This window comes from Cetorhinus maximus, chromosome 11 (genome assembly GCF_964194155.1).
Source record: "Cetorhinus maximus chromosome 11, sCetMax3.hap1.1, whole genome shotgun sequence".
NCBI lineage: Eukaryota > Metazoa > Chordata > Chondrichthyes > Lamniformes > Cetorhinidae > Cetorhinus > Cetorhinus maximus.
In genome coordinates this window covers 107,620,399-107,646,419 of record NC_135889.1, presented here as the reverse complement: position 1 = coordinate 107,646,419, position 26,021 = coordinate 107,620,399, and the positions used below count along the sequence as shown (strand labels likewise).

Sequence of the window (26,021 nt, the reverse complement as noted above, 5' to 3'; positions counted from 1 at the left end):
GGACGATATGGCATGAAAACCCGCCATTGCAAATCTGGGATGATTCCGCCCTTAGTCACTTGGAAGCAGTTGGAGCACCTTGCAGCATTGTCCTATCTGTCACATTCCCTGCTACAAAAATATATGGAGTAGATTACTCCTCCATGCAGCTCTTTATCATGTTTCTGGGACAAGACGTCTGAATTTCTCATGCTTAAAGAGCACACGACACAACTGAGACCATATATTATTGAAAGCTCATGGTGGTACATACTGCGGGAATATCTCTCATGGCTAGATGTTATAATATTTGTCACAGATCTAATGTACCTGTGCTTGGCATATAACACAGCATCAAATTACTATGTGGGTGGCTGCAGGACCCCAACTCCAGACAAAAGCCAGAGAATTGAACTCTTTCAAAGGCAGGATCTTCTCCCAGCCTCGTACCCCTCTAAAGTTACTTCTGGCTCTAACGTTATGCACACTTGGTCCATGTTGGGTCCTGGATCGCTTCTGAATGCCTGAGAGGATCAGAGAGGATCTTTCCAGAATATTCTTTCCCTTATTGGTCGTGGGCTTTTGCTCTTTTTTATTTGCTTCTGCCAGGAGAATGTATGGCTGCTTGTTGGGGGGAGAGGAGAGGGGGTGGTAGGAGTGCAGAGTCTTAATGTTCCAACCATCATTGTGTGGGACCACTTGGTCTTTTGCTACCTGTCAATACTGTGTGCTTGGCCTAAGTGAAGCAAATATTCACTTATAATAAATGGTAGTGAGAAATGAAGGTGCTCAGATGTAGCTGTTTTATCTGCATGGGTGAGTCAGAGGAAGCACTCTTGAATCCAAATCAAAATGTGCTATTTATATCCCACTGTGTCAAATCATACATAGTGCGTAACAATTCATTCACACCATTTCAAACACAGGATGTGAATGATTGGGAGTTTACACATTTCTTTGACATGTAACACCTCCCTCCCCGCTGCTGGAAAGTCACCTGCTTTTATCGACAGCCCATGTTATCAATTTACAATACCAGCCAGGTTAAACTTTCCCCATTTCCCATGAATTAATTACATTATGAGACACTTACACTACAAGGAGCTTGCCGTAGACTGTTTAACAGTCCATACCTGTGCTTGGACTCTGACTATTGCTGTGATGCCCGTGAAGACCAACAAGCCAAAAGAACCAAATTTCCCAAACAACCCCAACGAAAACCCAATGGACAAGGTTCCATCTTTTTATAACTTGTACTTTAACAATCAAACCAAAATTAACATAAATTACATATGAATAAACGAGCAAATCATGGTCAATATAAGTTATATATCACACATTAAATAGCGGCTACAACAAAGATAGATCTCACAGATTTATCAGGTAGCCCACTCAGCCTACGTGGCACCAATTCCAACCACAAAGTCCTTAAAAATTCCAATCTTCTTCAGGTAGGATTCCAGCTCCTTTCCTTCAAGAACGGCAAAAAAGGGTGACAAAACGGATAGTAAGAGTTCCAAAAAGGAGTAGGCAAATAAACTTGCAATGGATATCAAAATCAACAGAAACGCTTGAATAGTTATACTAGGGAAACGAGGGTGCAGCCCTTGCCAGCAGGGCTTCGCAACCACCCCAGGAAGAGGAGGAGGGGGAGAAGGAGGCATCCTGGACATCATCACTTTGGATGGGCTGTCCGAGAGCCGGTCATCAAGTCTTCATTGCTCCACAATGCCCCCACCTTTCCATCCCTCTACCATGGGTCATCACAGCACTCTGCTGGCCAAAACCCAGAAACAAAATAAATCACAAAACAGCCATTCCATACAACTTTAACTGAGCCTGCATGACACCAAACTAGACCAGCAGAGATTTCTTGATTTCAGTCTGAGCTTACACTGCAGTATTTAGATGTTGGGTGGCTTCTGCTTGTGCTGCAATGGAAACTGAGACATCGGCTCTCAGATGCTGCATGGTTAGGTCTTCAAATGTTCTCATGGGGTTGACCACCATTTCCACACTGGTAAGGAAGAGCTCCAAGCACTACCTGAAGCCCTGAGTTGGAGCCGGACTCTTCTATGCTTCTTGATAGTGACAACATGCTCTCTGGCAAGCCTGCTAATTATGCCATATGTGCATGCCTATCAGCCTTTTTCTGTATGCCGCTCAGTGAAATATTACCCATCTGAGTCCTCTGTAGCTGAACTCATGTGTGACTGTTACGACCACAGCTGATGTTATCGCTGAGCAAGCCAGACCCCAGAGTGAAGTCTGTCTCGCTGATCATAAAGCCTTTTTTTATTGTGAAAATGAAGAGGAAGAGCAACTGACCTCAAAAGCATAGAACTCCAGTAACAACTATAGAATTTTTTAAAAATTAAAGATTTATTTAAAAAAAAACTTAATCACACAAGATAAAAGTTACACAGTTAAAACAGCCTTACAGAACACTCAAAACAGGTCAAAAGACCTGTTACAGAACAGATCAAAAGTACACCTTTCACCAGGTCAAAAGTACACCAAAACTACCTTTCTGGCAAAAAATCCCTTCTAGATTTTTAAGCATAAAAATCCAGTAAGTATTACCCAAGTGAAGGAATTGTTGTCACTTTACTAACAGTTCACATCATGACTTTTCAGACACTTCCAGTCTGATGCGGAATTCCAAAAGGAGGGTCAGAAACATACTGTTTCCGAAAACAAATACTCTCCTGGCTTAACACTGGGTGGCTACTTCCAATTCAAAACCTTCACAGTTTCTCAGCAGCTCACACACAAAGAATCTGGCCCTCAGTGGGTTCCCCCACAGCAACTCCCAACAGTTAAACAACCCTTTCCTTAAATATCTTTTTCCCCTTACATCTCAGGTTCCATTGTCCTCTAACCTCATTGTAACTCCATTTCCCCAAATATAAAAACCTTTAATGTTTTCTATTTTGCCTCTGCTTTCAGCTCAATAACATTTAATATACCTTCCCCTGTTTATTCATGGAACCCCTGTAAGATGCAAATGTTCCTTATTACCTTTGAACTCTCTTTTGAACTTCTACAGCTGAAAAGTCAATTTCCCCACCTGTCTCAAAATGCAAGTTTCAGATCCGACCTATTTACTTGTCACTCAAACCCACCATAACCTCTCATTACAAATACACAAACCTAACACCTTTAACCTTTCATCTCTTAGTCCTCCCAGGCAACCTGTCTCGAGTAGCCCCCTTGTTTTGTTAACTCTGGACACACACACACACCCACCACTTTCTACACAGAAAACATAATTACAAAAATATAAAACTATACATCTCTCATCACAGTGACCCATACCCTGGGGACCCCGGCCTAGTTGCAGCCCATTCATGCTTGATGACTCAGCATGTGTTGATCCCACCTCTCTACCAACCATTGAAGTACCCACTGTGCAAGTATCTGAGCTGGTGGCTGCATGTGTCAGATAATGATGGTGTTCCTCAAGCTGCTCTCCTTGTCTTTAGCCTCAGGCACCTCTGGCCAGGCAGCTGTTTTGGGGTATCTGAAAGCATTATCACACAATGGGAGTGTTGGGGTGAGGGAAGAGGTGGGAAAGCAAGAGGTGTATGGTTGCAGCTTGTACACCATAACTTAATGCAGGTTGAGGATGAATTGGCGTTTCAGAAGGTGCATTAGGCTGCACACCACAATCGTTATGATTAGCGCCCAACACAGCATTTGTGTGCTGCCTGCATCATTTCAGTCAGGTAAATAGATGTTGTCATCCTTGTGTACGATTTCTGGGGCTATCTAATGATGTCCCATAAGTGTCGAGTGGGGAGAGATGAAATCCCTGTTTCAACAAAATGTGGATGAATGCCTGCTTTCTCATAATCTGCTAACAAATATCACTGGAATGGATGTGTCTGCGGTTTGGAAATGTGATTCTTTCAATCCACACCAGGGTAAAGTGCCACTTTAAATGACTCGCCATCCAATTTAGCCTCGTTACTGTAAGAAATAAAACAATGGTAGAGATGGAACTAGATGAAAGCAGACGGCGAAACATTACTTTAGAAGGAGAAAATGAGAAGAAAATTGGCCAGCATTATTTAACCCCTTGGATATTTTTATCAGTTGTAAGTGTTTGATTGAAGGCTTGGATACTCACTGTGCAAGTACAAGTCAAGCACATTCCCTTAAGCAGGAAATGTGGGATGTTCAAAGGCAGAGCTCCCTGGACCAGTACTTATCTTGTTCTATACATATGACCTGGACTTGGGTATAGGGATCACAATTATGAAGCTTACGACCCGTAGAAAACTTGGCAGTGTATTAAATAGTGTGCATGATATTAGCAGACTTCAAGAGGACATAGACAGACTGGTGAAATAAATAAATACTGTTGAATGTGGATAAGGGTGAAATGATGCCTTTTGGGAGAAACAATTTCATCTAAAATGGTTCTGTTCTGAGAGCTGTGCAAGAACAGAGGGACTCTGATACACATTCACAAACGTTTGAAGGTAGCAGGGCAAGTTGTTAAGGTGGTTAAGAGAGTGTAAAGGATACCTGGCTTTGTAATGTATTAATTATGGCCCAAAAGGCTGAATTACAGTGTACCTACAGCAAAAAAATTAATATATCTATAACATCTAGACTAAGTAATCAGGTTAAAAACATGGAAACATGTAACAATCATGTAAAAACAAAAACAGGCAAATTCAGCAGGTAACAGAGAAGTGGTGGACAGGATTTTAAAAGAGGAGTAAAGTTGAGTTAAATTCATATTAAAATTACAAACCAATACACAATTCTGACCTTACAGGCACTGAAGTACATATAGATTTAATCATTTTGGGACTTCATTGAGGCCCGATCCATGTAAGGAACAGGTCTACATTAGTACCTCTCCGTCCTCAAACTTCTGAGTTGCCTTGATTGCTTTGGGCATGGTGGTAAAATTGGATAAATTGCATGAGTGATTTTCCGAATTTAGTACAAATATTAACTCTTCTTGTTTGTATTGTTTTGAGCTTTGTGACATGAAGAGCATTGTCGTATGACTGACACTAAAGGCCGAAGACCAATCTCAGCACACACTTCTGTATTGTAAAAGGGGTATTGGATACAAAAGCAAGGGGTGTTAATGCTTGACTTTTATAAATATCAGGTTAGACCTTAGCTAGAATATTGCATGCTATTCTGGGCACCACCCTTTAAGATGGGTGACAAAGTCCTGGAGAGGGTACAGAGGAGGTTTATGAGGATTTTCTTTTGCTTTTATTCATCTATAGGATGTGGATGTTGCTGGCTAGGCCAGCATTTATTGCCCATCCCAAATTGACCTTGAGAAGGTGGAGGTGAGCTGCCTTCTTGAACAGCTGCAGTCCATGTGTTGTAGGTACACCCACAGTGCCATTAGGGATGAAGTTCCAGGATTTTGACCCAATGATGGTGAAGTAACGGCGATATATTTCCAAATCAGGGTAGTGAGTGGCTTGGAGGGGATCTTCCAGGTGGTGGTGTTCCCATGTGTCTGCTGCCCTTGTCCTTTCAGATGGTAATAATCGTGGTTTTGGAAGGTGCTCTCTAAGGAGCCTTGGTGAGTTCCTGCAGTGCATCTTGCAGATGGTACACACCGCTGCCACTATGCATCGGTGTTGGAGGGAGTGAATGTTTGTGAATGGGGTGCCACTGAAGTGGGCTGCTTTGTCCTGGATGGTGTCGAGCTTCTTGAGTGTTGTGGGAGCTGTACTCATCTAGGCAACTGGAGAATATTCCATCACACTCCTGACTTGTGCCTTGTAGATGGTGGACATCTTTGGGGAGTCAGGAAGTGATTAATCGCCACAGGATGCCTAGCCTCAGACCTGCTCTTGTAGCCACAGTATTTATATGGCTAGTCCAGTTCAGTTTCTGGTCAATGGTAACCCCCAGGATGTTGATGGTGGGAAATGCACTGGTGTTTATGTCATTGAATGTCAAGGGTTGATGGTTACATTCTCTCTTGTTGGAGCTGGTCATTGCCTGGCACTTGTGTGGCGTGAATGTTACTTGCCACTTGTCAGCCCAAGGCTGGATATTGTCCAGGTCTTGCTGCATTTGGACATGGACTGCTTCAGCATCGGAGGAGTCACAAATGGTGCTGAACATTGTGCAATCATCAGCGATCATCCCCACTTCTGACCTTACGATGAAAGGAAGGTCATTGATGAAGCAGCTGAAGATGGTTGGACCTAGGACACTACCCTGAGGAACTCCTTCAGTGATGTCCTGGAAATGAGGTGATTGATCTCCAACAACCACAATCATCTTCCTTTGTGCTAGATATGACTCCAACCAGTGGAGAATTTTCCCCCTGATTCCCATTGACTCCAGTTTTGCTTGGGCTCCTTGATGCCACACTTGGACAAATGCTGCCTTGATGTCAAGGGCTGTCACTCTCACCTCTTCTCTGGAATTCAGCACTTATGTCCACATTTGAACCAAGGCTTTAATGAGGTCAGGAGCTGAATTACCCTGACGGAATTCAAATTGAGCGTCAGTGCGCAGATTATTGCTAAGCAAGTGCTGCTTGATAGCACTGTTGATGACTGCTTCCATCGCTTTACTGATGATCGGCTGATACCAAGAGTATGGCACTCCAACTTTGTTGAAGAGATTAGAGAAGTTGGGATTGTTTTCCTCGGAGCAGAGAAAGTTGATGGGAAACAGGTATTCAAAATTACGAGGGGTTTTGATAGATCAAGTAGGGAAAAGTTGTTTCCTTTGTTAACTGGATTTGTAACCACAGATCATAGGTTTAAATTAATTGTTGAAAGAACTGGAGGGAAAGTAAGGAGAAATCCCTCCACATAGAGGATTGTTAAGATTGGGCACACACTGTCTGAAAGTGTGGTGGAATCAGATGTCATTGTACCTTTTAAAAGGACATGTACTTGAAGGGGTCTAATTTCCTGGTTTAGTGGGTGGGGGGACTAAACTGGATCGGCCTTTCAAAGCACCAGTACAGGTGTGATGGGCTGAATAGCCTCAGTTCTTCTGTGTTATAAGATTTTCTGATGCTGCGGCACATTAAGCAAGAATTTCATGATTAATTGAACTTCAATATTTTTATACTTTGGTGCATGTTAATGTGAGTAACACACATATCATGCAATAATTAGGTGAGACCATGCATTTTAATGCTTTCAGACTCCAAAAATTGCTATGTCAAGGCTGAGTCATCCTTACTGTGGAGAAAAAGGCAAGAGAAACAGATCCTTTCGAGAATCTTTTTGGTAGAGCAAGCAGCTCTCATTTTTTTTAAGCACTGTTAGAAATGCCTGTCCAAAGCAGGCAAGGTGAATCTGGGCTGTAATTTGAGAAAGTAAATGTTACTCCGTTGGGGGAAAAAACACAACATGGTGAAACTGTACAAGTAACCAGACTAGGGCCTGATTTTAAAACATTGTTTTACTAAAAATACCGCCTGACAAACTTAAAATTTTACTCATTTGTTCAACTGTAAATTGTAAGAGTGGTGCAAGTTTTGCTGCAGGCTTTCCACACAAGATAAATACTTTCCCTCCCTGTAATTTATTAGTGATGTGCATTTCTGTGGAGCTCAGTCCTGCCCTGTGGCGTTGTTAATCACAGTCCTGTCCTGTCGAGTTCCTAGTCTCAGTTGTGCTGCTCCAGAGAAGCACTGGAGCACGGTCCAAATTTATTTCTCATCTGATTGGCTGGGAGGGAAGATTGACAGGGGAATCATATATCGGCTGCTCCTTTACACCTTCCACTGGCCTTCTCAGTTTCACAAATACAGTGGGTGGGGAAGGACATCTTCTCAACTGTACATGGTGCTTGGTATCAGAAGAACTTGCAAAGAGAGTTGTCCATGCAGAAAGGATTGCAGACAGCTCATTGCTATCTGCACTGTAGAATGTGGCAGCCAGGTATGGAACAAAGACATTTTCAGTCCCTAGAGTCAGTGAGCTGTGGGACACAGGTAATGGGCGGGAATTTCCAGCCCCGACATGGCGGCTTCCCCCACAGCAGATGCGGAGAGCCAGTCAAAAGACTGGTAAATCCCAACGCCTGGTGGGTCCAGACGATCCCACCCGGTGTAACCATTTTGAAAATTTGAGAAAGACTTGCATTTATATAGCACCTTTCACAACTGCATGGCATGCTAATGCACTTCACAACCAAGGAAGTACTTTTAAAGTGTAGTCACTGTTGTAATGTAGGAAAGGTAGCAGCCAATTTGCACACAGCAAACTCCCACAAAGAGCAATGTGATAATGACCAGGTAATCTGTTTTAGTGCTGTTGGGTGAGGGATAAATATTGCTCAAGACACTGGGGGTAAACACCCATCCTCTCCTTCAAAATAGTGCCATCAGATCTTTTACGTCCACCTGAGGGGGAAGTTGGGGCCTCAGTTTAATGTTTTCTCAAAAGAGGGCACCTTTGACAGTGCAGCACGCCCTCAGTATTGCACCGGAGGGTCAGCCTAGACCAGGCTTGTCCAACATAATGCCGCGGACTGCATCCGGCCCGCAAAGTCCCTGTGTGGCCCCCGGAGCCAGTTTTCAAAATTCCGGTCAAACAGGCGCGTTTCAATGGAAGATTGTGCTTGGGGCTGCCTCTCCAATCACAGGCCGCTTCTCTCCCGTGTTTGCTGCTGCTCACTAGTGAACCTATCAGCAGCAAATCAGGGAGAGAAACGGTCTCTGATTGGACGAGCAGTGAACACCAGCGTTGGTGAGTGTGCTGAAGGATGTCGGACTGAGGAAAGCCAAGCAACGGCAGGGCTGAATCACGGGGAGACGAGCAACGGCAGGGCTGGATCCCGGGGAGACGAGCAACGGCAGGGCTGGATCCCGGGGAGACAAGCAACGGCAGGGCTGGATCCCGGGGAGACAAGCAACGGCAGGGCTGGATCCCGGGGAGACAAGCAACGGCAGGGCTGGATCCCGGGGAGACAAGCAACGGCAGGGCTGGATCCCGGGGAGACGAGCAACGGCAGGGCTGGATCCCGGGGAGACGAGCAACGGCGGGGCTGGAGCACGGGGAGACGAGCAACGGCGGGGCTGGAGCACGGGGAGACGAGCAACGGCGGGGCTGGAGCACGGGGAGACGAGCAACGGCGGGGCTGGAGCACGGGGAGACGAGCAACGGCAGGGCTGGATCCCGGGGAGACGAGCAACGGCGGGGCTGGAGCACGGGGAGACGAGCAACGGCAGGGCTGGAGCACGGGGAGACGAGCAACGGCGGGGCTGGAGCACGGGGAGACGAGCAACGGCGGGGCTGGAGCACGGGGAGACGAGCAACGACAGGGCTGAATCCCGGGGAGACGAGCAATGGCGGGGCTGGATGGCGTGTAGCCAGGTACGTTGGGCGCCAGGGAAGGTGAAGTTTTGGCAGCTAGGGGAGGTCAAACTTTTGGCAAGACTGGGGAGGAAGTAATGCCAAGGTATGTGGGAGTGAGTGAGTGAGTGAGAGTGAGTCTGTGAGTGTGTGTGGGAGTGAGAGAATGTGCCTGTGTGTGTGTGTTTGTGGGTGGGAGTGAGAGTGTGTCTGTGAGTGTGTGGGAGTGAGAGAGTGTGTCTGTGCGTGTGTGTGTGGGAGTGAGAGAGTGTGTCTGTGCGTGTGTGTGCGGGAGTGAGAGAGTGTGTCTGTGAGTGTGTGTGCGAGAGTGAGAGTGTGTCTGTGAGTGTGTGTGGGAGTGAGAGAGTGTGTCTGTGCGTGTGAGTGTGTGGGTGGGAGTGAGAGAGTGTGTCTGTGAGTGTGTGTGTGGGAGTGAGGGTGTGTCTGTGAGTGGGTGTGGGATTGAGAGAGTGTGTCTGTGAGTGTGTGTGGGATTGAGAGAGTGTGTCTGTGAGTGTGTGTGTGGGAGTGAGAGTGTGTGTCTGTGAATGTGTGTGTGGGAGTGAGTTAGTGAGAGTGTGTGTGTGTGCGTGGGAGCGTGAGTGAGAGTGTGTGTGTGGGAGTGAGAGAGTGTATGTGTGCACGAGAGACTGAGTGTGAGCTGCCTTGTGCCCAGTTTCCGGTTTCACTCTCACTAGCACACACCAACACACATACACACGCACCCACTCACAGTGGGTGAGGGTGAGTGAGTGAGCAACCTGGCACTGGGAGTGAGCCAGACACACACACTCTGACCCTCTCACACTCTGGGCATTTTTATTAATTACCCTTTATTAACTTAACAATGTATTTCTATGAAATTGTTGTACTTTTGCTCAGCAATTGTTTCTTTCCCTATAACCTCAGCTTTTTAAAAAATTGTTATGCCTGACCTTGGCTGGGATTTTCCAGCCTCGTCGTGGGGTGGGACCCCCCGAGGGTGAGGCGACGCCCCAGCCAGAAGCCCATTGACTTGCGGCGGGACTGGAAGATCGCGGGGGAGGGGGGTGGAAAATCCCACTGCTTATCTTTCTGAAATTTGCTCGTTGGCCCCTTGAGTGAGGAAATTATGTAAATATGGCCCCCTGAAGATAAAGGCTGGACAGCCCTGGCCTAGGTTATGCATTCAAGTCCCTGGAGTGGGATTTGAACTCTCAGCCTCCTGACAGAACCAAGTGTGCGACCACTAAGCCACAGCTTGCACCAAATGGATGGAAACAGGCAGCCTCTATTTCTCTCTCAGTACTGCACCTCAGCCCAGCAACAGGGAAAGCCAACCTGCTGTTTACGTTATGGGCGCCTCAAAATTCAGCCCCATACTCGTCACTGGTGCCAGTGCTCTGGAAGCCTGAAACCTCAAGTATCAGCTGGACTGCTTTCAGTACAGCCTGTGTGAGGCACCCTGACTGTAAGCGTGTTTGCACTGGCACACTGTGCATACAGAGTGGGTGCATCCTGTCGTCAAACAGCACCTAACCCTGACTGGAAGCACAAACTGCTGTTTTGAACCTCGCGAGTCCTGTTAATGTCCTCACTTAGTCACTTCCAATTTAACATGTGTTCAGCTCCATGAGGGATCGCCCTGGCTTCCAAGTGAGGTGTTTTTGACTTTGTTTTTCTGCTGCAGAGTGAGTGGAAGTACTGTGCTGTGTCTTATTGGAGGAGCTTGGTAAAGTTTTTGGATTCACAAGAGAGTGATTCTGGACTTGGACAAAGGAGGTCAGAGGAGTTGGAAGTCCTGTCGTGAGATAGCCTGCTGTCAGTAAATGGGGGTTGCACTTTCCCTGGGCTACAGCATGACTTGGAGATGGAACACAAACAGCAAAGAGGGAAAGCTGCCTGCATGAGGAGGAGGAAGGAGTTCAATAGAAGGTCCTATCCATCAGTAGTCTTTAGCGAGCACTGCTCCTACCTCTAATTCAGCCAAGAACAATGTCTGAGGTGGCTACAATGCACCAAGGAGGTGGCCATTGAACTGTGCCAACTCCTTCAACCAGACCTGCAGCCGCACAGCTGGGCGACGACTGTGCTGCCAGTGTCCTTAAAGGTCACATGACCTTCGATTCCAATGCCAACAGATTCTTCCAAGCGGGAGCAGGCACTCATTGGGGAGGTGACAGAGGGCATTGAACATGTTCAGCACTGCAGCCAAGCCCTTGGGGCCCGACGCCAGGAATTGACCCCCATGGTCACCCTCACCCATTCCCTTCACGGGGCATCCATCAAGGACTCCTGGCCCCTTAAGGAAACATCACCTCTCTCCTCCTTTCCACTTCCATCACTACGACTGCCAGCATGCTATCCAAGAACCTGGGAGCCCTTTCTCTGGCCTGTTGCTCCATTACCAGTTTTCCTTCTTCCATCAAAGCCTTCCTGAGACTGTTCCAGGAGCTGCTGTAGCTTGAGTGCACTTCCCCTTTAAGAGGAGCAGACCGCCTTCAAGAAGTGCAAGCTGAACGCAATACGTGTTAGCCACGCACACTGCTAGGCCCCCTGTAGCCAATCAGGGGTGTGTTTTGCGCTGAGCTCCACCCTACAATCATGTTGCTGAACAGGCAATACAAATTTTGCCTGCTGCCTGCCTGCCTCAACAGGGATGAATGTGGAATAATTGTACATGACAGGCCTCATCAAATCTTCCCCTTTGTTGTTTTGAGCAAATGCCAATACATTGCTAAGGTCCAGTACAACCTAAAAAAAAGGAAGGAAATGATGCTGGTCTCTAGCTTGTTGTTCCAAATCTTATTATAAGAACAATTAGGAAATGCTTTATGATTCTACAGTTCTGCATCATTAACTCACATCATTAAACTTGCAGAACATTTTTTTTTTCTTTAGTTCCCACATGAAACAATATGATTTATTTTCTGTATAAAAGAAAAGGATGATCTCTCTCAGTATTTTTTTTACATATCCATTCTTGGGATGTGAACATCACTGGCAAGGTTGGCATTCATTGCCCATCGCTAGTTGCCCGGAGAACGGGGTGGTGGGTTGCCTTCTTGGGTCATTACTTGTGGTTTGGTGCAACTAATTCCTTGTTAGACCAGTTTAGAGAGCAGCTAAGAGTCAACCACAGTGATATGCAGGTGGAGTCACACATACGCCGGACTGAGTCAAGTTTGGCAAGTTTCCTTCCCTAAAGGACAGTGAACCAGTTGGGTTTTTACAACTCCCGGACAGCTTCATGGATGTTTTTGCTGGATTAATTCCTCACTGACAGACTATACAGCTTGCACAGCTCAGGCAGGTAGAAGTCCTCACAGAATGCTTGAGTGAACTTTGATGAATGATTGCACTGCTGTCAGCTTTAAGTTCTAATTTCTGACTGGTGCTTCCTCAGTTGGTTAGTCACTGGCAAGCAGTTGAGGTTCAACTATTTATAAGCCTGTCTGTTTTGGGTGATTGTTTTTGTAATGGAAAGCCTTAGCCCGATTTCCAGCACTTCATTTCAATGAATGGATGTTTAAGGTTGTCACCAGATCCAAAACTAGGCTGGGTGTGGGACAAGAGGCATAATCGTAGCTTGAGATTTGCTTTGATGCTGGTGACTGCTTTTACACGTTTTGGGATATATTGGTATAAGTTGCTTCTGTTGAATTGAAGGTGTACAAGATTATGAGGGGCATGGACAGGGTGGATAGGGAGCAACTGTTCCCCTTAGTTGAAGGGTCAGTCACAAGGCAGCATTAGTTCAAGGTGAGGGGCAGGAGGTTTAGGGGGGATGTGAGGAAAAACTTTTTTACCCAGAGGGTGGTGACGGTGTGGAATGCGCTGCCTGGGAGGGTGGTGGGGGCGGGTTGCCTCACATCCTTTAAAAAGTACCTGGATGAGCACTTGGCGCGTCATAACATTCAAGGCTATGGGCCAAGTGCTGGTAAATGGGACTAAGTAGGTAGGTCAGGTGTTTCTCACGTGTCGGTGCAGACTCGATGGGCCGAAGGGCCTCTTCTGCACTGTGATTCTGTGAAAATCTATCAAGAACTATTGAATCATCATCACCCTTTTGTCCAGTGAAGTTATGATGGAGTTGGCACTCTCCTTTTCCTGGAGCTCTTGCTATACCTGTGGAAATTAGCAATAGCTATTAATTTCATAATAACTGCTCTCATAGGATCATATGATGGTACAGAACAGAAGGAGAACATTGGGCCCATCGAGTCTCCCCCAGCTCTTTCAGAGAGCAATCCAGTTAGTACCGCTAACCCCTTTCCCCATGTACCTACAAATTTTTGAAGGATATATTTCTAATTAGCTCTGACTTAATATGATTGTTGGTGCATACCATTGATTATTTTATTCTAGTTTAGAACTTCCATATGTTATTGAGGGAGGCAGCAGAATAGTATTAACTTTGTATTCTCTGATTCCAATTCATAGAGAGCTTCGTTTTTTAGGCTTTGGGCTCGAGAGTTTGTTTTGTGAATATCCTGATTCTAACTTTCTAAGATAATTTTGTTAAAAATCAGTCAATGCCAAAATGGTGACACTTCACACCTCTGGAGTTGTGATCAATCGGGACCTATTTAGGAGCAAGATGATCACAAACCCTTATAAATGCAGCACCTATTTATCTTTTAAGAGCAAGCTACATAAAAGTAGGATACACTTTTTAACCAAAATGAGTGAGCCTTGCTGTAAATGAGTGAGACTTGATAGGCCTGTTAGATGATCCAGATAAATGTATATTTTCTGATAATTGATTGTGTCCATGTGAACTGAACAGCCAGTAACATTCTTCACTGTTACTCACTCTCCCTTAATATTTTTTTTATTAGGAAGTCCAGTGGGAACTCTTCTTCCAGCCTCGGTGATATGGTGTCTGGTACGTGGCGTTCTCCCTCCCCTTCTGCAGGTGAATTTGTTCTTGCTATTTAAATCACACCTGGAGTATTCGACTTGCAATTGCTCAACTGACTTTAACTCTGTAGGTATTTTAGGGTATTCCAAGAATACCTGATCACTGTGTGCATTGCATGGCAGAGTAAGTAACACATTACGGAGTTCAGAAAATGTCATAAACCATGAGAGTGAAACTCAAGCGGTTTATCAGTGTGTTCTGAACCCTAAGAACTCTTGTATGTTTATATAATGAGTTTCTTACTGTTTTATTGATGTAAGGATGCTATTCAGTACAGGAAATGTGACTGGAAGTAGATCCAGTCCAAAGTGGGTGCCAAGCTTGTCTGATTTAAACTGCAGTGTCATTGCATCATGTCTTGTTATTCTGCCTTGTTGAATTTTATATCATTGAGTTTGCTACAGAAAGATAGCACAACCCAAATATATGTATGTATAATATAAAAACATTCTGTGCATAGTTTCTGCAATATAATTATTTGCAATTATTACACAATGAATTTAATTTCACATTATGCAGATTTTGACAGCTGGAATGACCTTAAATGATCAAATGCTTAAGATTTGATGCAACTGAATTTGCGTATAGTGATATCCAGGACTAGAGCATTTGTTCTTAAAACATGTTTTTTTTCCCTTTGCAGCAAAACAGAAGCAAAAAGTGGTGAGTGTGTTTTCCATCCTGTTGCTGTTTTCATGGCTATCAACATAGGTAGTCCTGTGTCAGTCCAGCAGTGAGGTTGTCTAATTCACTCCATTGTAATAATGAGAGATGAGTGTGTTTTCTACAGCATTAGATTGTAAACCTGTTGAAATGAATCGAGGTTGGTCTATTTTCTACACATCTGTCACAGACTTTTCATCAAATTTAGAACTTCTTTTGATGCATGTTTTGCTTTCTGGCCATTTCTAAAATGCTTTTTTAGCAAAGACTGAATCATATTGACAGGAACATAGATTAACAGGACCGAGAAAGTCATGGCCAGTCATCTGGCGATATCTAGGAAATAAAGCACTGATCTGAAGATATGATGGGAGTCGGGTGAATGAGGGCCAAGGCGGGCAAAGAACTGACCTGAAATGGGCATCATGAGGCCTGGGAGACTTCAATTCCTAGGCATAGCCTAGGTCAGGTTCATGCCCAAATCCGATGGGAAGTGGCATAATGGGAGCACATGGATAGAAGGGATATTCCTCAGGACTCCAGTAAGTCTCAGAGAGAGGGTTCAGGAGGGCCTTGCCATTTGGGGGAGGGGAGTGGATCTGGCTTGGGAGGCTTAAACTTCCCTGCAGGGCCTGGAGGACTCTGCTGGATCTCATGGGGAGAGTTAAAAAATTGAAACAACTTGAGTGTTGGGGCCTTCTATTTTTTTGCCCTGATTCCTCTTCTCACTTTGTTGGCCTGGTCAGAAAATCACAAAGGCTTCCCTACAAATCACTGGTTAAAATAGCAGTATGGCCCGAATGACAATATTAGAGCTCAATTTGCATATTTAAAGAAGGGCATCACAGATTTCAGGTGCCCTTCAGGAGAGCAGGTTAAACTCAGAACCTGTGGGAAGACAGCGTAGCCTTGGTGGGTGAGTCCCATGGACTAATGTAACTCTGCCCAGCCTCCGGGTTAAAATTGCTACAATAATCTTAGGACAGCAGTGTTGGTTTTGTGCTACATTTTGTGGCTTTACATATGTAATATTTTATAATCCACTAAGACACTACTAAAAGAACCAAAAAAAAGGCATCATTCAGCCTCATTTAGTGAGACACCAATGTGTGAGTGACTAGTCTGATGCCGGTTATTCCTGAGCTAGTACATAAGTTACTGTATTATGTGACATTTGGGTGCAACTAATGTAATTATTTTAACCAAACAATGGATTCTCTGAAAATTAAATATGAGATAAAACTGCCACAAAGTCAAATTACATAACTAGCAGTGACAGAATTAATATTCCTATGAACATAGTTACCCACATGTTGTAGAGTATTGCATGACTTGGTCACGTCAATGTTGCTTCTATATTAATTGTTGCCCAAGAAAGGAATATTTGCAAATTCTGATAGACTCGCATATATCTGGTAAGTGTCTTTGTGACAGCAGGTATCAGTTGACAGAATGTCCACTGGCTTGAGGCTGAATTTAAGCCAGAATTTTTGCTTTCATATTTTTGCTGAATTGTCTTCAATTTTTGTACCCATGGCTGTAAGCATCAAGAAAAGAGAGTGTTACAATTTTGGGTTTTTATAGAATCGTTTCTCGCAACCCTTTCATGGTAGTGAAGGAAATTGAGAAGCTAGTTAGGATTAACTTTTCCCTCCAGGGCGGGAGTAGGGCTAGAAATTGGATAGTCCTGTTTTTTGAGTATGAGGATCACAATTTGAGAACTTCCCATGCCCGTTGAGATCGAGGTGGGCAACACACAAACTGCGTGTACCCACTTCATCCGAATGAGTGCGGAGCTAGCTGGAGCACCTCCAGTGTTGCTCTCTGCTCTTCAAGCTGACAACGAGCTCTAGACACAACAAGAGGCCCTAGCAATGTTGTTTGCAGACCACATGGTACAGCCATCCTACTCTTCATAAAGGCACGCTGCATCTTAAAGGGAAACTGCACAGAAAGAGGCTGCAATTTAAATTCTTGCAAAGTGAACACCAGGGCAGCCAAATGGATCCGTAGTGATGTATGGAGTGCTAGAGACATTAATGCTGCAGATAGGTAGGAGAAACGGTGCCATGGATCCTCAAGGACCAACCTCAGAAGAGAGTGGGAGAAGGCGACCAGAAAGGTTAACTCCTGGAGTCAGAGCCTGAGAACCTGGCAGCAATGTCACAAGAAGTCTAATGACCACACGCCCATGTCAATGCATGTATCTTCACATGGCATCTCATATCCACCACCCCACCAGCCTCTCACTCTGCTCAATTCACCACATCATCACTCACACAGCAACACTCCCTGGCATTCAGGACTCGTTCCCAACATCTCAAAACTCCACCTCACCCTCACACGCCTACCAACTCTGCCAGTCTCGAGCCCACCTCTCGCTGCCTGCAAATACCTTAAGCTGTTCAGCTATGGCAGGCACATCACCCAAACACAACCACTGACATTCTGCCCTCTTGCAGGACAAGGTGGTACACAATGGAAGGGACCAGGGCAGAACAGGTGTAGGACAAAGATGCCTGCATCTCTTGAACCGTACAAAAGTAACGCTTCTCCACATCATGGTGTTGGCTGTGACAGACCCCTTGACATTTGATGTCAGTGAAACCATTGAGGCAGATGGCATCTTCCTGCCTTTTCCCCTTTCTCAACTCTCAGCACAAACTCATCCTGCTACCTGGCCTGATGTCCAAGTTGCTGATGGTGTGACCATGGACCTCTTGCTTCCCAACGCTCCCCCCCCCTCCCCCCCGCCAAACGTCCCTCATTCCCTTCTGAGTTCCAATTTCAGACACCAGGACCTGCTGCCTATCCAGCTACAGCAGTCCCTGCAGTAATAGAGGAAGCAGCTGCATAGCGCTGATGAAGAAATCCCGTCACTTGCAGCCACCAGCTCAGATACTGGCACTGAAGGGACTTTGGAGGCTAGTATAGAGTTGGGAATCAACAGCTAGTGAGTCATGTGGACATGAGTGAGCTGCAACCAGCCAAGGGGTCAAGGTTCATTTTCTGGCTCACCGGTGGTGAGTTCTGCTGTGGAGGACTCCGACGAGGATCGCACTGGGGTAGCATACAGGAGACCACTGAATGGACATGCACACTAAGATGTCTAGTGCACTGGCTGACCTGCTGTCACTGTCAAGGAGCTTGGAGGAGTCCCACTGCAAGTAGGCGGAGGGCACCGTGCAGAGCTTGCCCACTCCACCTTCCTGTCATGCTGCAGACCCAGAGGCCCTACCACTCCTGCCCCCATACACTGCTGCCCTTATACCTGCTGCCATGTTTAAGTGTTTAAATCACCTAATTCCTCTGCCCCCTGTAAGGATGAGGCATCTCTCTGGCAAATTCAGGAACTCATCAAAACACCTCCAGAAACACTCTTGAATACTTCCAGACACAGGGGGAGGTCTTGTGGCTCAGTGGGTGGTGTCCCTGCCTCTGAGCTGGAAGCTCAGAATTCCAGTCCCACTCTCGGACTTGATGCCCACAGAAGGCGCTTCCATAATGCGGCCAAACAGATTGATTAACGGCCTGTAAATCTTTACAATATGCCTGTGGCAGCTGGGAAGAGCGGGAGAGTTTCCCGGTCAGCCATGCTTGATGTGGGGTGGCACTCCTCAAGCTCTAGCCCTGGCTCCAGGCTGACCACCTATTTCAGGCAAAACAAGCTACAAACAGATGTAACCTTGTGCTTTGCTTGCCTCATGTCTCTAGAAGAGTGAAGAAGAATCAAGATACTTGATCCTTTAAATAACGCCACTGCAAAGCTCGCCTTGCAGCTTCAGGCTTGTTTTTCTCCTTGAGTAAACAATGCAGATGCTGGCTGTGCCTTGGCCAGATTTGGTATCCTGGCTTCACATTAGTTGTGTTGGGCTGTGTGATGTCAGGATAACGCCAAACCTGGCACACACAGAGGAAACACCTGCATGCACCCATATCTTTGCAGAAGGCTACGTGCACCGTGCAGGAGGTGGCCAATGCCACATCATACCCTTCACCCCACCCCACCCCTCCCCGCCCCACCCCACCCCTCCCCACCCCACCCCTGGGGCTTCTGCAGTGCTGCCAGAAGAGGTGCTGTGCTATTTTTCACCCATTGCCTGAAGATTCAAATAAAGGCAGTAATGACAACCCACAAAAAAAAATCTTCACGCACAAAGGCTTGTGAGGATGTGGGATGAACTGCCTCAGGAGGTCATAGATGCAGAATCAGTTGAGGTGCTTTAAAGGGAGAGGGATGCCTGGGACGTAAGAGTTAGGGAGAAAGGACAGGGAACTGGATTAGGCGAGCAAGAGGCAATGGAATGGAGGGCCTAATCCTGTTTTGACATTTCTAGTTTCCACAAGTGGACTCGGTCTTACTTGATCTGAAAGCTGTACTTTTTCTGTAATCTGCACTTTCGCAGCTGCATATCCAGATGGTTAATTACCCATTCTGTGTTTTGACAAATGAGATTTTAACAATTAAATAGATAGAAAATTGCGAAAGGGGGCACCCCTAATTTCTCAGTGTAGATTTCGAATAGGTGAAGCTTCACATTGTAAGCACACATCTAGGACATCAGCCCTCCAGACTCACCATGGTACTCATTTTAGAAATGACAGACATTGCACTTGAGAAAACAGATTATGATAACCAATAGATTTAAAAATTAAATGCACGAGACACAAAGGCTTAGCATATATTCAACAGTGATATCCTCAGAACTGCAGCATCTTTCTGTTCCGACCCAGTCAATTCTTTTGGAGTCCAGTTTCGAGCAAACTTAACAATGTTTATATTCATTTGTCAATAAGTATGTTGATTCAATAAGTGCAAATGACTGAATAAAAATTGCACAACTGTGGAACTTGATCAAATTCACACATTTTCAGAAAAAACATTTTCCTGTTTGAGTTCCCCCTCATTCTCGTTACATGCTTGCAGACAAATGATTTAATCAGCTAAATATAACAAGGGATTAACAATTATCAACTAAAAGCCCATTCGGCATTCAGAGGATCTAACTATTTACAACTATCGGATATATAAATCAAAAGCCTTACCCAAAGTACCAGACCAAAAACAGTCAGAAAGAAAAATTACAGGTCAATTTAAAGTCTAGTTTTTAAAAAATCTATTTATTTCAATGATAGTTAAGAAAAGCATCTTGACTTAGCAATTGGATTGCATCTGGCCTGACCCCAGTGTAGTTAATGTTGCGCGTGCCCAATGATGCTGTTGGCAGGTCATGCCAAAATGGTCCACTGTCCCAAGCAATTACTGATGAACTGTGGGTGCCCCTCATGGCCCAGCGGCAGCCTGCCAGTTGTACAGTGGGAGCGACTTTGAGTGCCTTGGACAATTACACGATCACCTTAGGTGAGCCTGAGAGAGGAGCAAGCAGTTTTAATGTGGAGCTGGGTGGAGTCCTCCTGCTCCCCTTGACTCCACATTAAGACAAATGGGGAAAAAAAATTGAGATGTACTTTGGGTGGCAGTGCTTTGACTGCTGTGTGCAAATGAACCTGATGATAGAACTAAAGGCTGCATCTGATGTGAAGGAGTGCCAACACATACACAGAGTAACTATTTTTCAACGGTGTCCTCCAGCAATCTAAAGAGGGGTTTCCATAATAATGATCTGTTTAAAATATTCTTCCATCATCTCCTGGAGGAATTACCAAAGTAATAATTTAAAGGGCTCCTCAATGGATCACTAATCATGCAATCTACATGGTATTCAGGTCTACCTAGTGAATGTATTCCATTAGGAAACTCTGCTGGATATGAGGAAATTGGTCTATCATACTCCACAGAGAAACTACTTTGGAAGGTGTGTATTCTTAACAAGATCCAAGTAATAGTTTTGTGAACATAAAGAAGTAAACATAGTGTGTTGCACTGTAAGTGCTTTATCCTAAAGTAGCATTGCCATTTTAATAATATATTGCCTTGTTTGGGCTATTAGGATATAATGAATTATCTCATGCATCATTACTGTTTTTAATTAATGCAGACTGAGCACATTCCTCCTTACGATGTGGTGCCGTCCATGAGGCCTGTTGTGTTGGTGGGCCCATCATTGAAAGGTTATGAGGTAAGGGATACCGCTGGATTACATTTTCTTCAGTCATGCTGAAAATAAATAGGCGCAGTTGATAACTTTAGCAGCAAAGTTCTTTCAGTTCTCAAATATCTGTCAGCCACTGTAAATTGTTGCTTGCCCTTCTGGCATTTATGCTGTGCCTGGTAGACGTGGGACTGAAACTGGCAATCATGTTGAACCAGGTAATTCAAATCTACTCACAAATCTTTTTGCTTTCATGAAATCCAGAAGTGTTGTTTTCAGGTGGCTTAGAAAAACATCTAAGGCACCCAGGACAGAATCTTCCAGGCCCACCAGCAGCAGGATGCTTGGCGGGCGGGGTGGGGGGGGGCGGGGAACTTAATTTGGCATGAGGACAAAAATCAGATTGCCGACAGTGGGACGAATGTTAGTAATTCTGTTCTTGGGATTTTAAAGGAGGGTTAAAGGCGGGTTGAGCTTCCTAACGACCAATGCCGGGAAGCCCTTCTGCATACATTAGCATGTCATGCATGCTCATTAAAAGACCACCTCACTGGAATTAAGTTCCCCCTCCAAATTAAGTTCCCCAGCGAGAAATTAGAATGTTCACATTCACAACTGTGCATAAGTGGCGTGCACCTGCTGAGGTAAACTTCTTCCATGGTTAATGGTGAGTTGCCACTGCATTGTCATCTTTGGGGAGTGTCTGTAAACGCCAGCCTATGCTCCAGACCGGGTGGTGACAGTGTAAGTTGCGTGGAGGATGACCAAGGAAGGGAGGAAGGGTTTGCCGGGAAGGGTGGACCAGTGGCCAGGCAAAGGTGTAAGGGATAGTGCAGGGTGGCTGGTTCCCCTTTAAACATGGTGTCCAGACCTTCAACCCCGTGAGGAAATGGCTGGGACGGCGACTTCTTTCCTGTCCTCACTGCGAGAATTGGCAAGTTCCTTGTGGATGCATATGTAATTAGCTGAACAGCGCAAGATCGAGTGTGGTCAGTCATCTCACCGCCCCCTCCCCACTCCACGGAAATCACTCTCACTTCCATGCCAACCACTGAACTAAGACTTCAGAATGGAACATTCCAACCCGAGAGTGTGCTCAACTTAATTTTGGTACTTTCGCAACCTATGAATGTCTGGCCTATTTGATTGGATTCATGAAGACATATTGTCAACCAGCAACCCAAAACAGTATCTGGGTCCAGTTTCCTCAGAGTTTGCGGGTGCACTTTTGCTGACGTTATCTGTAGAATATCTGGGACAGCAGACCTTGTGGCAAATAGTGAATGCTTTTTCCATTGGGTTAGGCAGGATTTCACAAAATTTTCTTATTGGTTCAAATTGGTTAAAAAGCATCGCGGTAACTTTAGTTTGAGTAGAGCTACATTACTAATTCCAATTTATTAGAAGTGAAGTTGCATAAAAGCTGGAATAAAACAGTAGATGAGATCACAGTACATCATTTAACTTTCACAGGACCGTTAATCTATTCTCTAAGTTAAAGATATAACTTAATGTGTTTCAGATTCTTAGAACTGTTTTACCAGAACATTTTTTACCTGTAAACGTATACCATAGGTGGGCTCTAAGCATGATGGAGTTCCAATTTACAGCAGCAAAATGAAGCTAAGTGTTTGAATCATGTGTATTGAAGGCACTTTGGCTGACGCACAGATATACCCAGATCAAGTAGCTTGCTCACATCTCTGAATAAGCCCTCTCTTTGAGCAAGTTTTGACGAAGGAGCACCCAATTATTTCTCAACAAGCTGTTGGGCAAGTTTTTGATCAAGTATATTTTCATGATAGAGTGTGAACTGCTGGTTTTTGACTTCAGGATGGATGTTGAATAACTGACGCTTGATGGGAATTACAGAATAACGGATCTGCTGCTTTTTAAAGCAGCAATGTCCTAGCTTTTGGATTCATGGGTCACCTAAGTATATACCATGGAATATCAGGGGCCATATAGATTGCATTGTTAGATTGAGTGGTTGGGCAAAACACTGTAAATTGGAGTTTAACCTGGGGGAGTGCAAGATCATTTACTCTGGTCCAAAGAAAGATTGATCAGAGGATTTGCTGAATGGTGGGGAGCTAGAACTGAATTGTCTGGTCTTTGAGGGATGGCTGCTCAGGGACCAGGGACTACCTGTGGCCATAGGGCCACACTTGGACATTCCTGCTAGGAAGTAGTGCTGTTAATGTGAGGCACTCTTCCCTAAAATCCCTACAGATTTCATCTATTCAGCAATAATCTGTAAGTAAAGACCTTCTTTGTAAAGCCCAGGGTATAGGAGATTTTATTTGGGTGAAAAAAGAAGGGGGTGATCTACCAGGCTCATAAAACCTGTGACTCCATCTACTTTATATTGCAACCCTAACTAGGTTACAATGTTCTAAGTACAACAGGTTAGATTAACTTATATTCATTTATATCTAAAGTAGGCCATTCAAATTATACACCAGTTTTTCAAAGGAAATGAGACACATGATCATCATGAGTCAACAGCAGTAGACACCTGTCCACGGTTAAAACTGATGTGAACAAGGAATTATAATTGGCCTGCTATTAGCCAAAGATTAGGCTCCTATCCTCACACAGCTCTCAAGCCCCAAGGATTAAAATCATATAAATTCATTTTTATAAGTTGCCTACTTTAATTGCCATGCCTCCAGCATAGCAATTAAGTACAGTAACTGACTGGCCATTATTTTTTTTTATTCATTCAAGGGATGAGGGCTTTGCTAGCTAGGCCAACATTTATTGCCCACCCCTAATTGCCCTTGAGAAGGTGGCGGTGAGCTGCCTTCTTGAACTGCTGCAGTCCATGTGCTGTTAGGAAGGAAGTTCCAGGATTTTGACCCAGCGACAGTGAAGGAACGGCGATATATTTCCAAGTAAGGATGGTGAGTGACTTAGAGGGGAATTTCCAGGTGGTGGTGTTCCCAACTATCTGCTGCCCTTGCCCTTCTAGGTGGTAGTGGTCGTGGGTTTGGAAGGTGCTGTCTATGGAGCCTTGGTGAATTCCTGCAGTGCATCTTGTAGATGGTACACACTGCTGCTACTGTGCATCGGTGGGGGAGGGAGTCAGTGTTTGTGGATGTGGTGCCAATCAAGTGGGCTGCTTTGTCCTGGACAGTGTCCAGCTTTTTCAGTGTTGTGGGGGCTGCACTCATCCAGGCAAGTGGGGAGTTTTCCATCACATTCCTGACTTGTGCCTTGTAGATGGTGGACAGGCTTTGGGGAGGCAGGAGGTGAGTTAGTTGCCACAGGATTCCTAGCCTCTGACCTGCTCTTGTAGCCACAGTATTTATTTAGCTAGTCCAGTTCAGTTTCTGGTCAATGGTAACCCCCAGGATGTTGATAGTGGGGGATTCAGTGATGGTCATGCCATTGAACTCAATGCTCAACTGATTAAGTATTACTGGAGATTGGAGTAAATGAAGACTTTCCACTTCAGTGCTCCCAGCACATGCCAGAAGGTCATATTGAGATATTTCACTCCACTAGCCCATGAGTTTCTGTCAGTTATGAATTTATGGTGCGCAGTCTCCTAATATGCACTTATTAGGCATGCAGGGAGTGCCAAAGTAGATATTCTCCACTTTACTGCTTTGGCTTTTCAGTGAGAAAAAGTCATGAAAAGCTGTACAGATGAGATGGCTTTCCCAGCATGCACTGTGTGGGAAAACAAGCCATTCTGTAACCATCCACTGCACCATGAAGTCCGCAACTCGCTGTCCAAGAATTCAGAGATGTATATTGTTATGATCCCCGTGGAGACCAACAAACTAAAAGAACCTAATTTACTGAACGACCCCAACGAGAAAACCAATGGACAATATTTCATTTTTTATAACTTCTACTTTAACAATCAAACCAAAATCAACATAAATCAAACATGAATTAACAGACAAATTGTGGTCAGTGTAAACTATAAATTACATGTATAATCAATACAACAAATATAAATCTCATGGACTAGATAGTCCACTGAGCATATATGACACTAATTTTAGCCACAAATCCCTTCAGAACAATGAACTTTCTCTGGTGGAATTCCAGCTCCTTTTCTTTGGGGATTTAGCTTTATCCCCAGCCAAGAGCAGCAACTAACCAACCTGGATTTCATGGTCACGGTCTTGACCAAAACGGCACACACCTGCAGAACCATCTCATCTCTGCTCCTAACAGTCTTGATGGCATGGATCCATCAATGTTATCTTCAAGAAACAGAAGCAGCTGCAGCAGTTGTGTCTTTGCCAATTCCCAGCTCCTTGATCCAGCCTCCATCTTCTTCAGCCTACCTGTACTGCATCACTGGGATCTGAGCTTGAATGGCTCTGCGTCTTTTTATCTAACACACGGACATATGAATTAGGAGCAGGAGTAGGCCATTTGGCTCCTCAAGCCTGCTCCGCCATTTGATAAGACCATGGCTGCTCTGATTGTGGTCTCTGCTTTCCTGTCTACCCCCTATAGCCTTTGACTCCCTTGTCAATCAAGAACCTACCCAACTCAGCCTTAAAGTATTCAATGATCCTGCCTCTTCTGCTCTCTGCAGAAGAGAATTCTACAAACTAACAACCCTCAGAGAGAAAAAGTTTCTCCTCATCTCCATCTTAAATGGGAGGCCCCTAATTTTTAAACTTGTGTCTCCTAGTTCTAGACTCAGTTTCTGGTTTCAAATAGTTTCAGTTTTCCCAGAAAGCTGAAGCTTCTGTTTCTACTTTAATTTCCCTAGGAACCTGAAGGTTCAGTTGCCCTTTTAGTTAGCTGAAGTTTCCATTTCAGTTCCAGTAAGGTTCTATCTCAAAAACAAATACAAGCTTTGAAACCACAGATTCCATCACGGTATCTGTATCCCATCACCGTAGGGCAACAAGCTGGGGCGCCCCTGAGTGTGGTCCTCCAATAAGCAGACGCCACTCTGAATAACATTAGCCTACATATTACTTAGGATTATGTAAGATGTACAGTACAGATATAGGCGTTTGGCCCAACTAATCCACGCTGCTGTTTATGGCCCACTCAAGCCTCCTCCATCCTTTATTCACCTAAATCTACTGTCATGACCTTCTATTCCTTTCTCCTTCATATGTTTAT

The 26,021-nt window shown here is 44.9% G+C and overlaps 1 protein-coding gene across 4 annotated transcripts in view; it reads left to right on the top strand.

Moving 5' to 3' along the window:
- The window catches only part of cacnb4a (calcium channel, voltage-dependent, beta 4a subunit), a 205,431-nt gene that overhangs the window by 121,742 nt on the left and 57,668 nt on the right, over positions 1-26,021 (top strand). For 3 of the 4 annotated variants that reach the window (XM_078552569.1, XM_078552565.1, XM_078552568.1), the window contains exons 5-7: positions 14,117-14,193; positions 14,843-14,862; positions 20,862-20,942. In XM_078552569.1, the coding sequence (XP_078408695.1) occupies positions 14,117-14,193; positions 14,843-14,862; positions 20,862-20,942 (178 nt within the window). The remainder of the gene's footprint in view (positions 1-14,116; positions 14,194-14,842; positions 14,863-20,861; positions 20,943-26,021) is intronic. The other variant, XM_078552567.1, reaches the window with a different exon arrangement.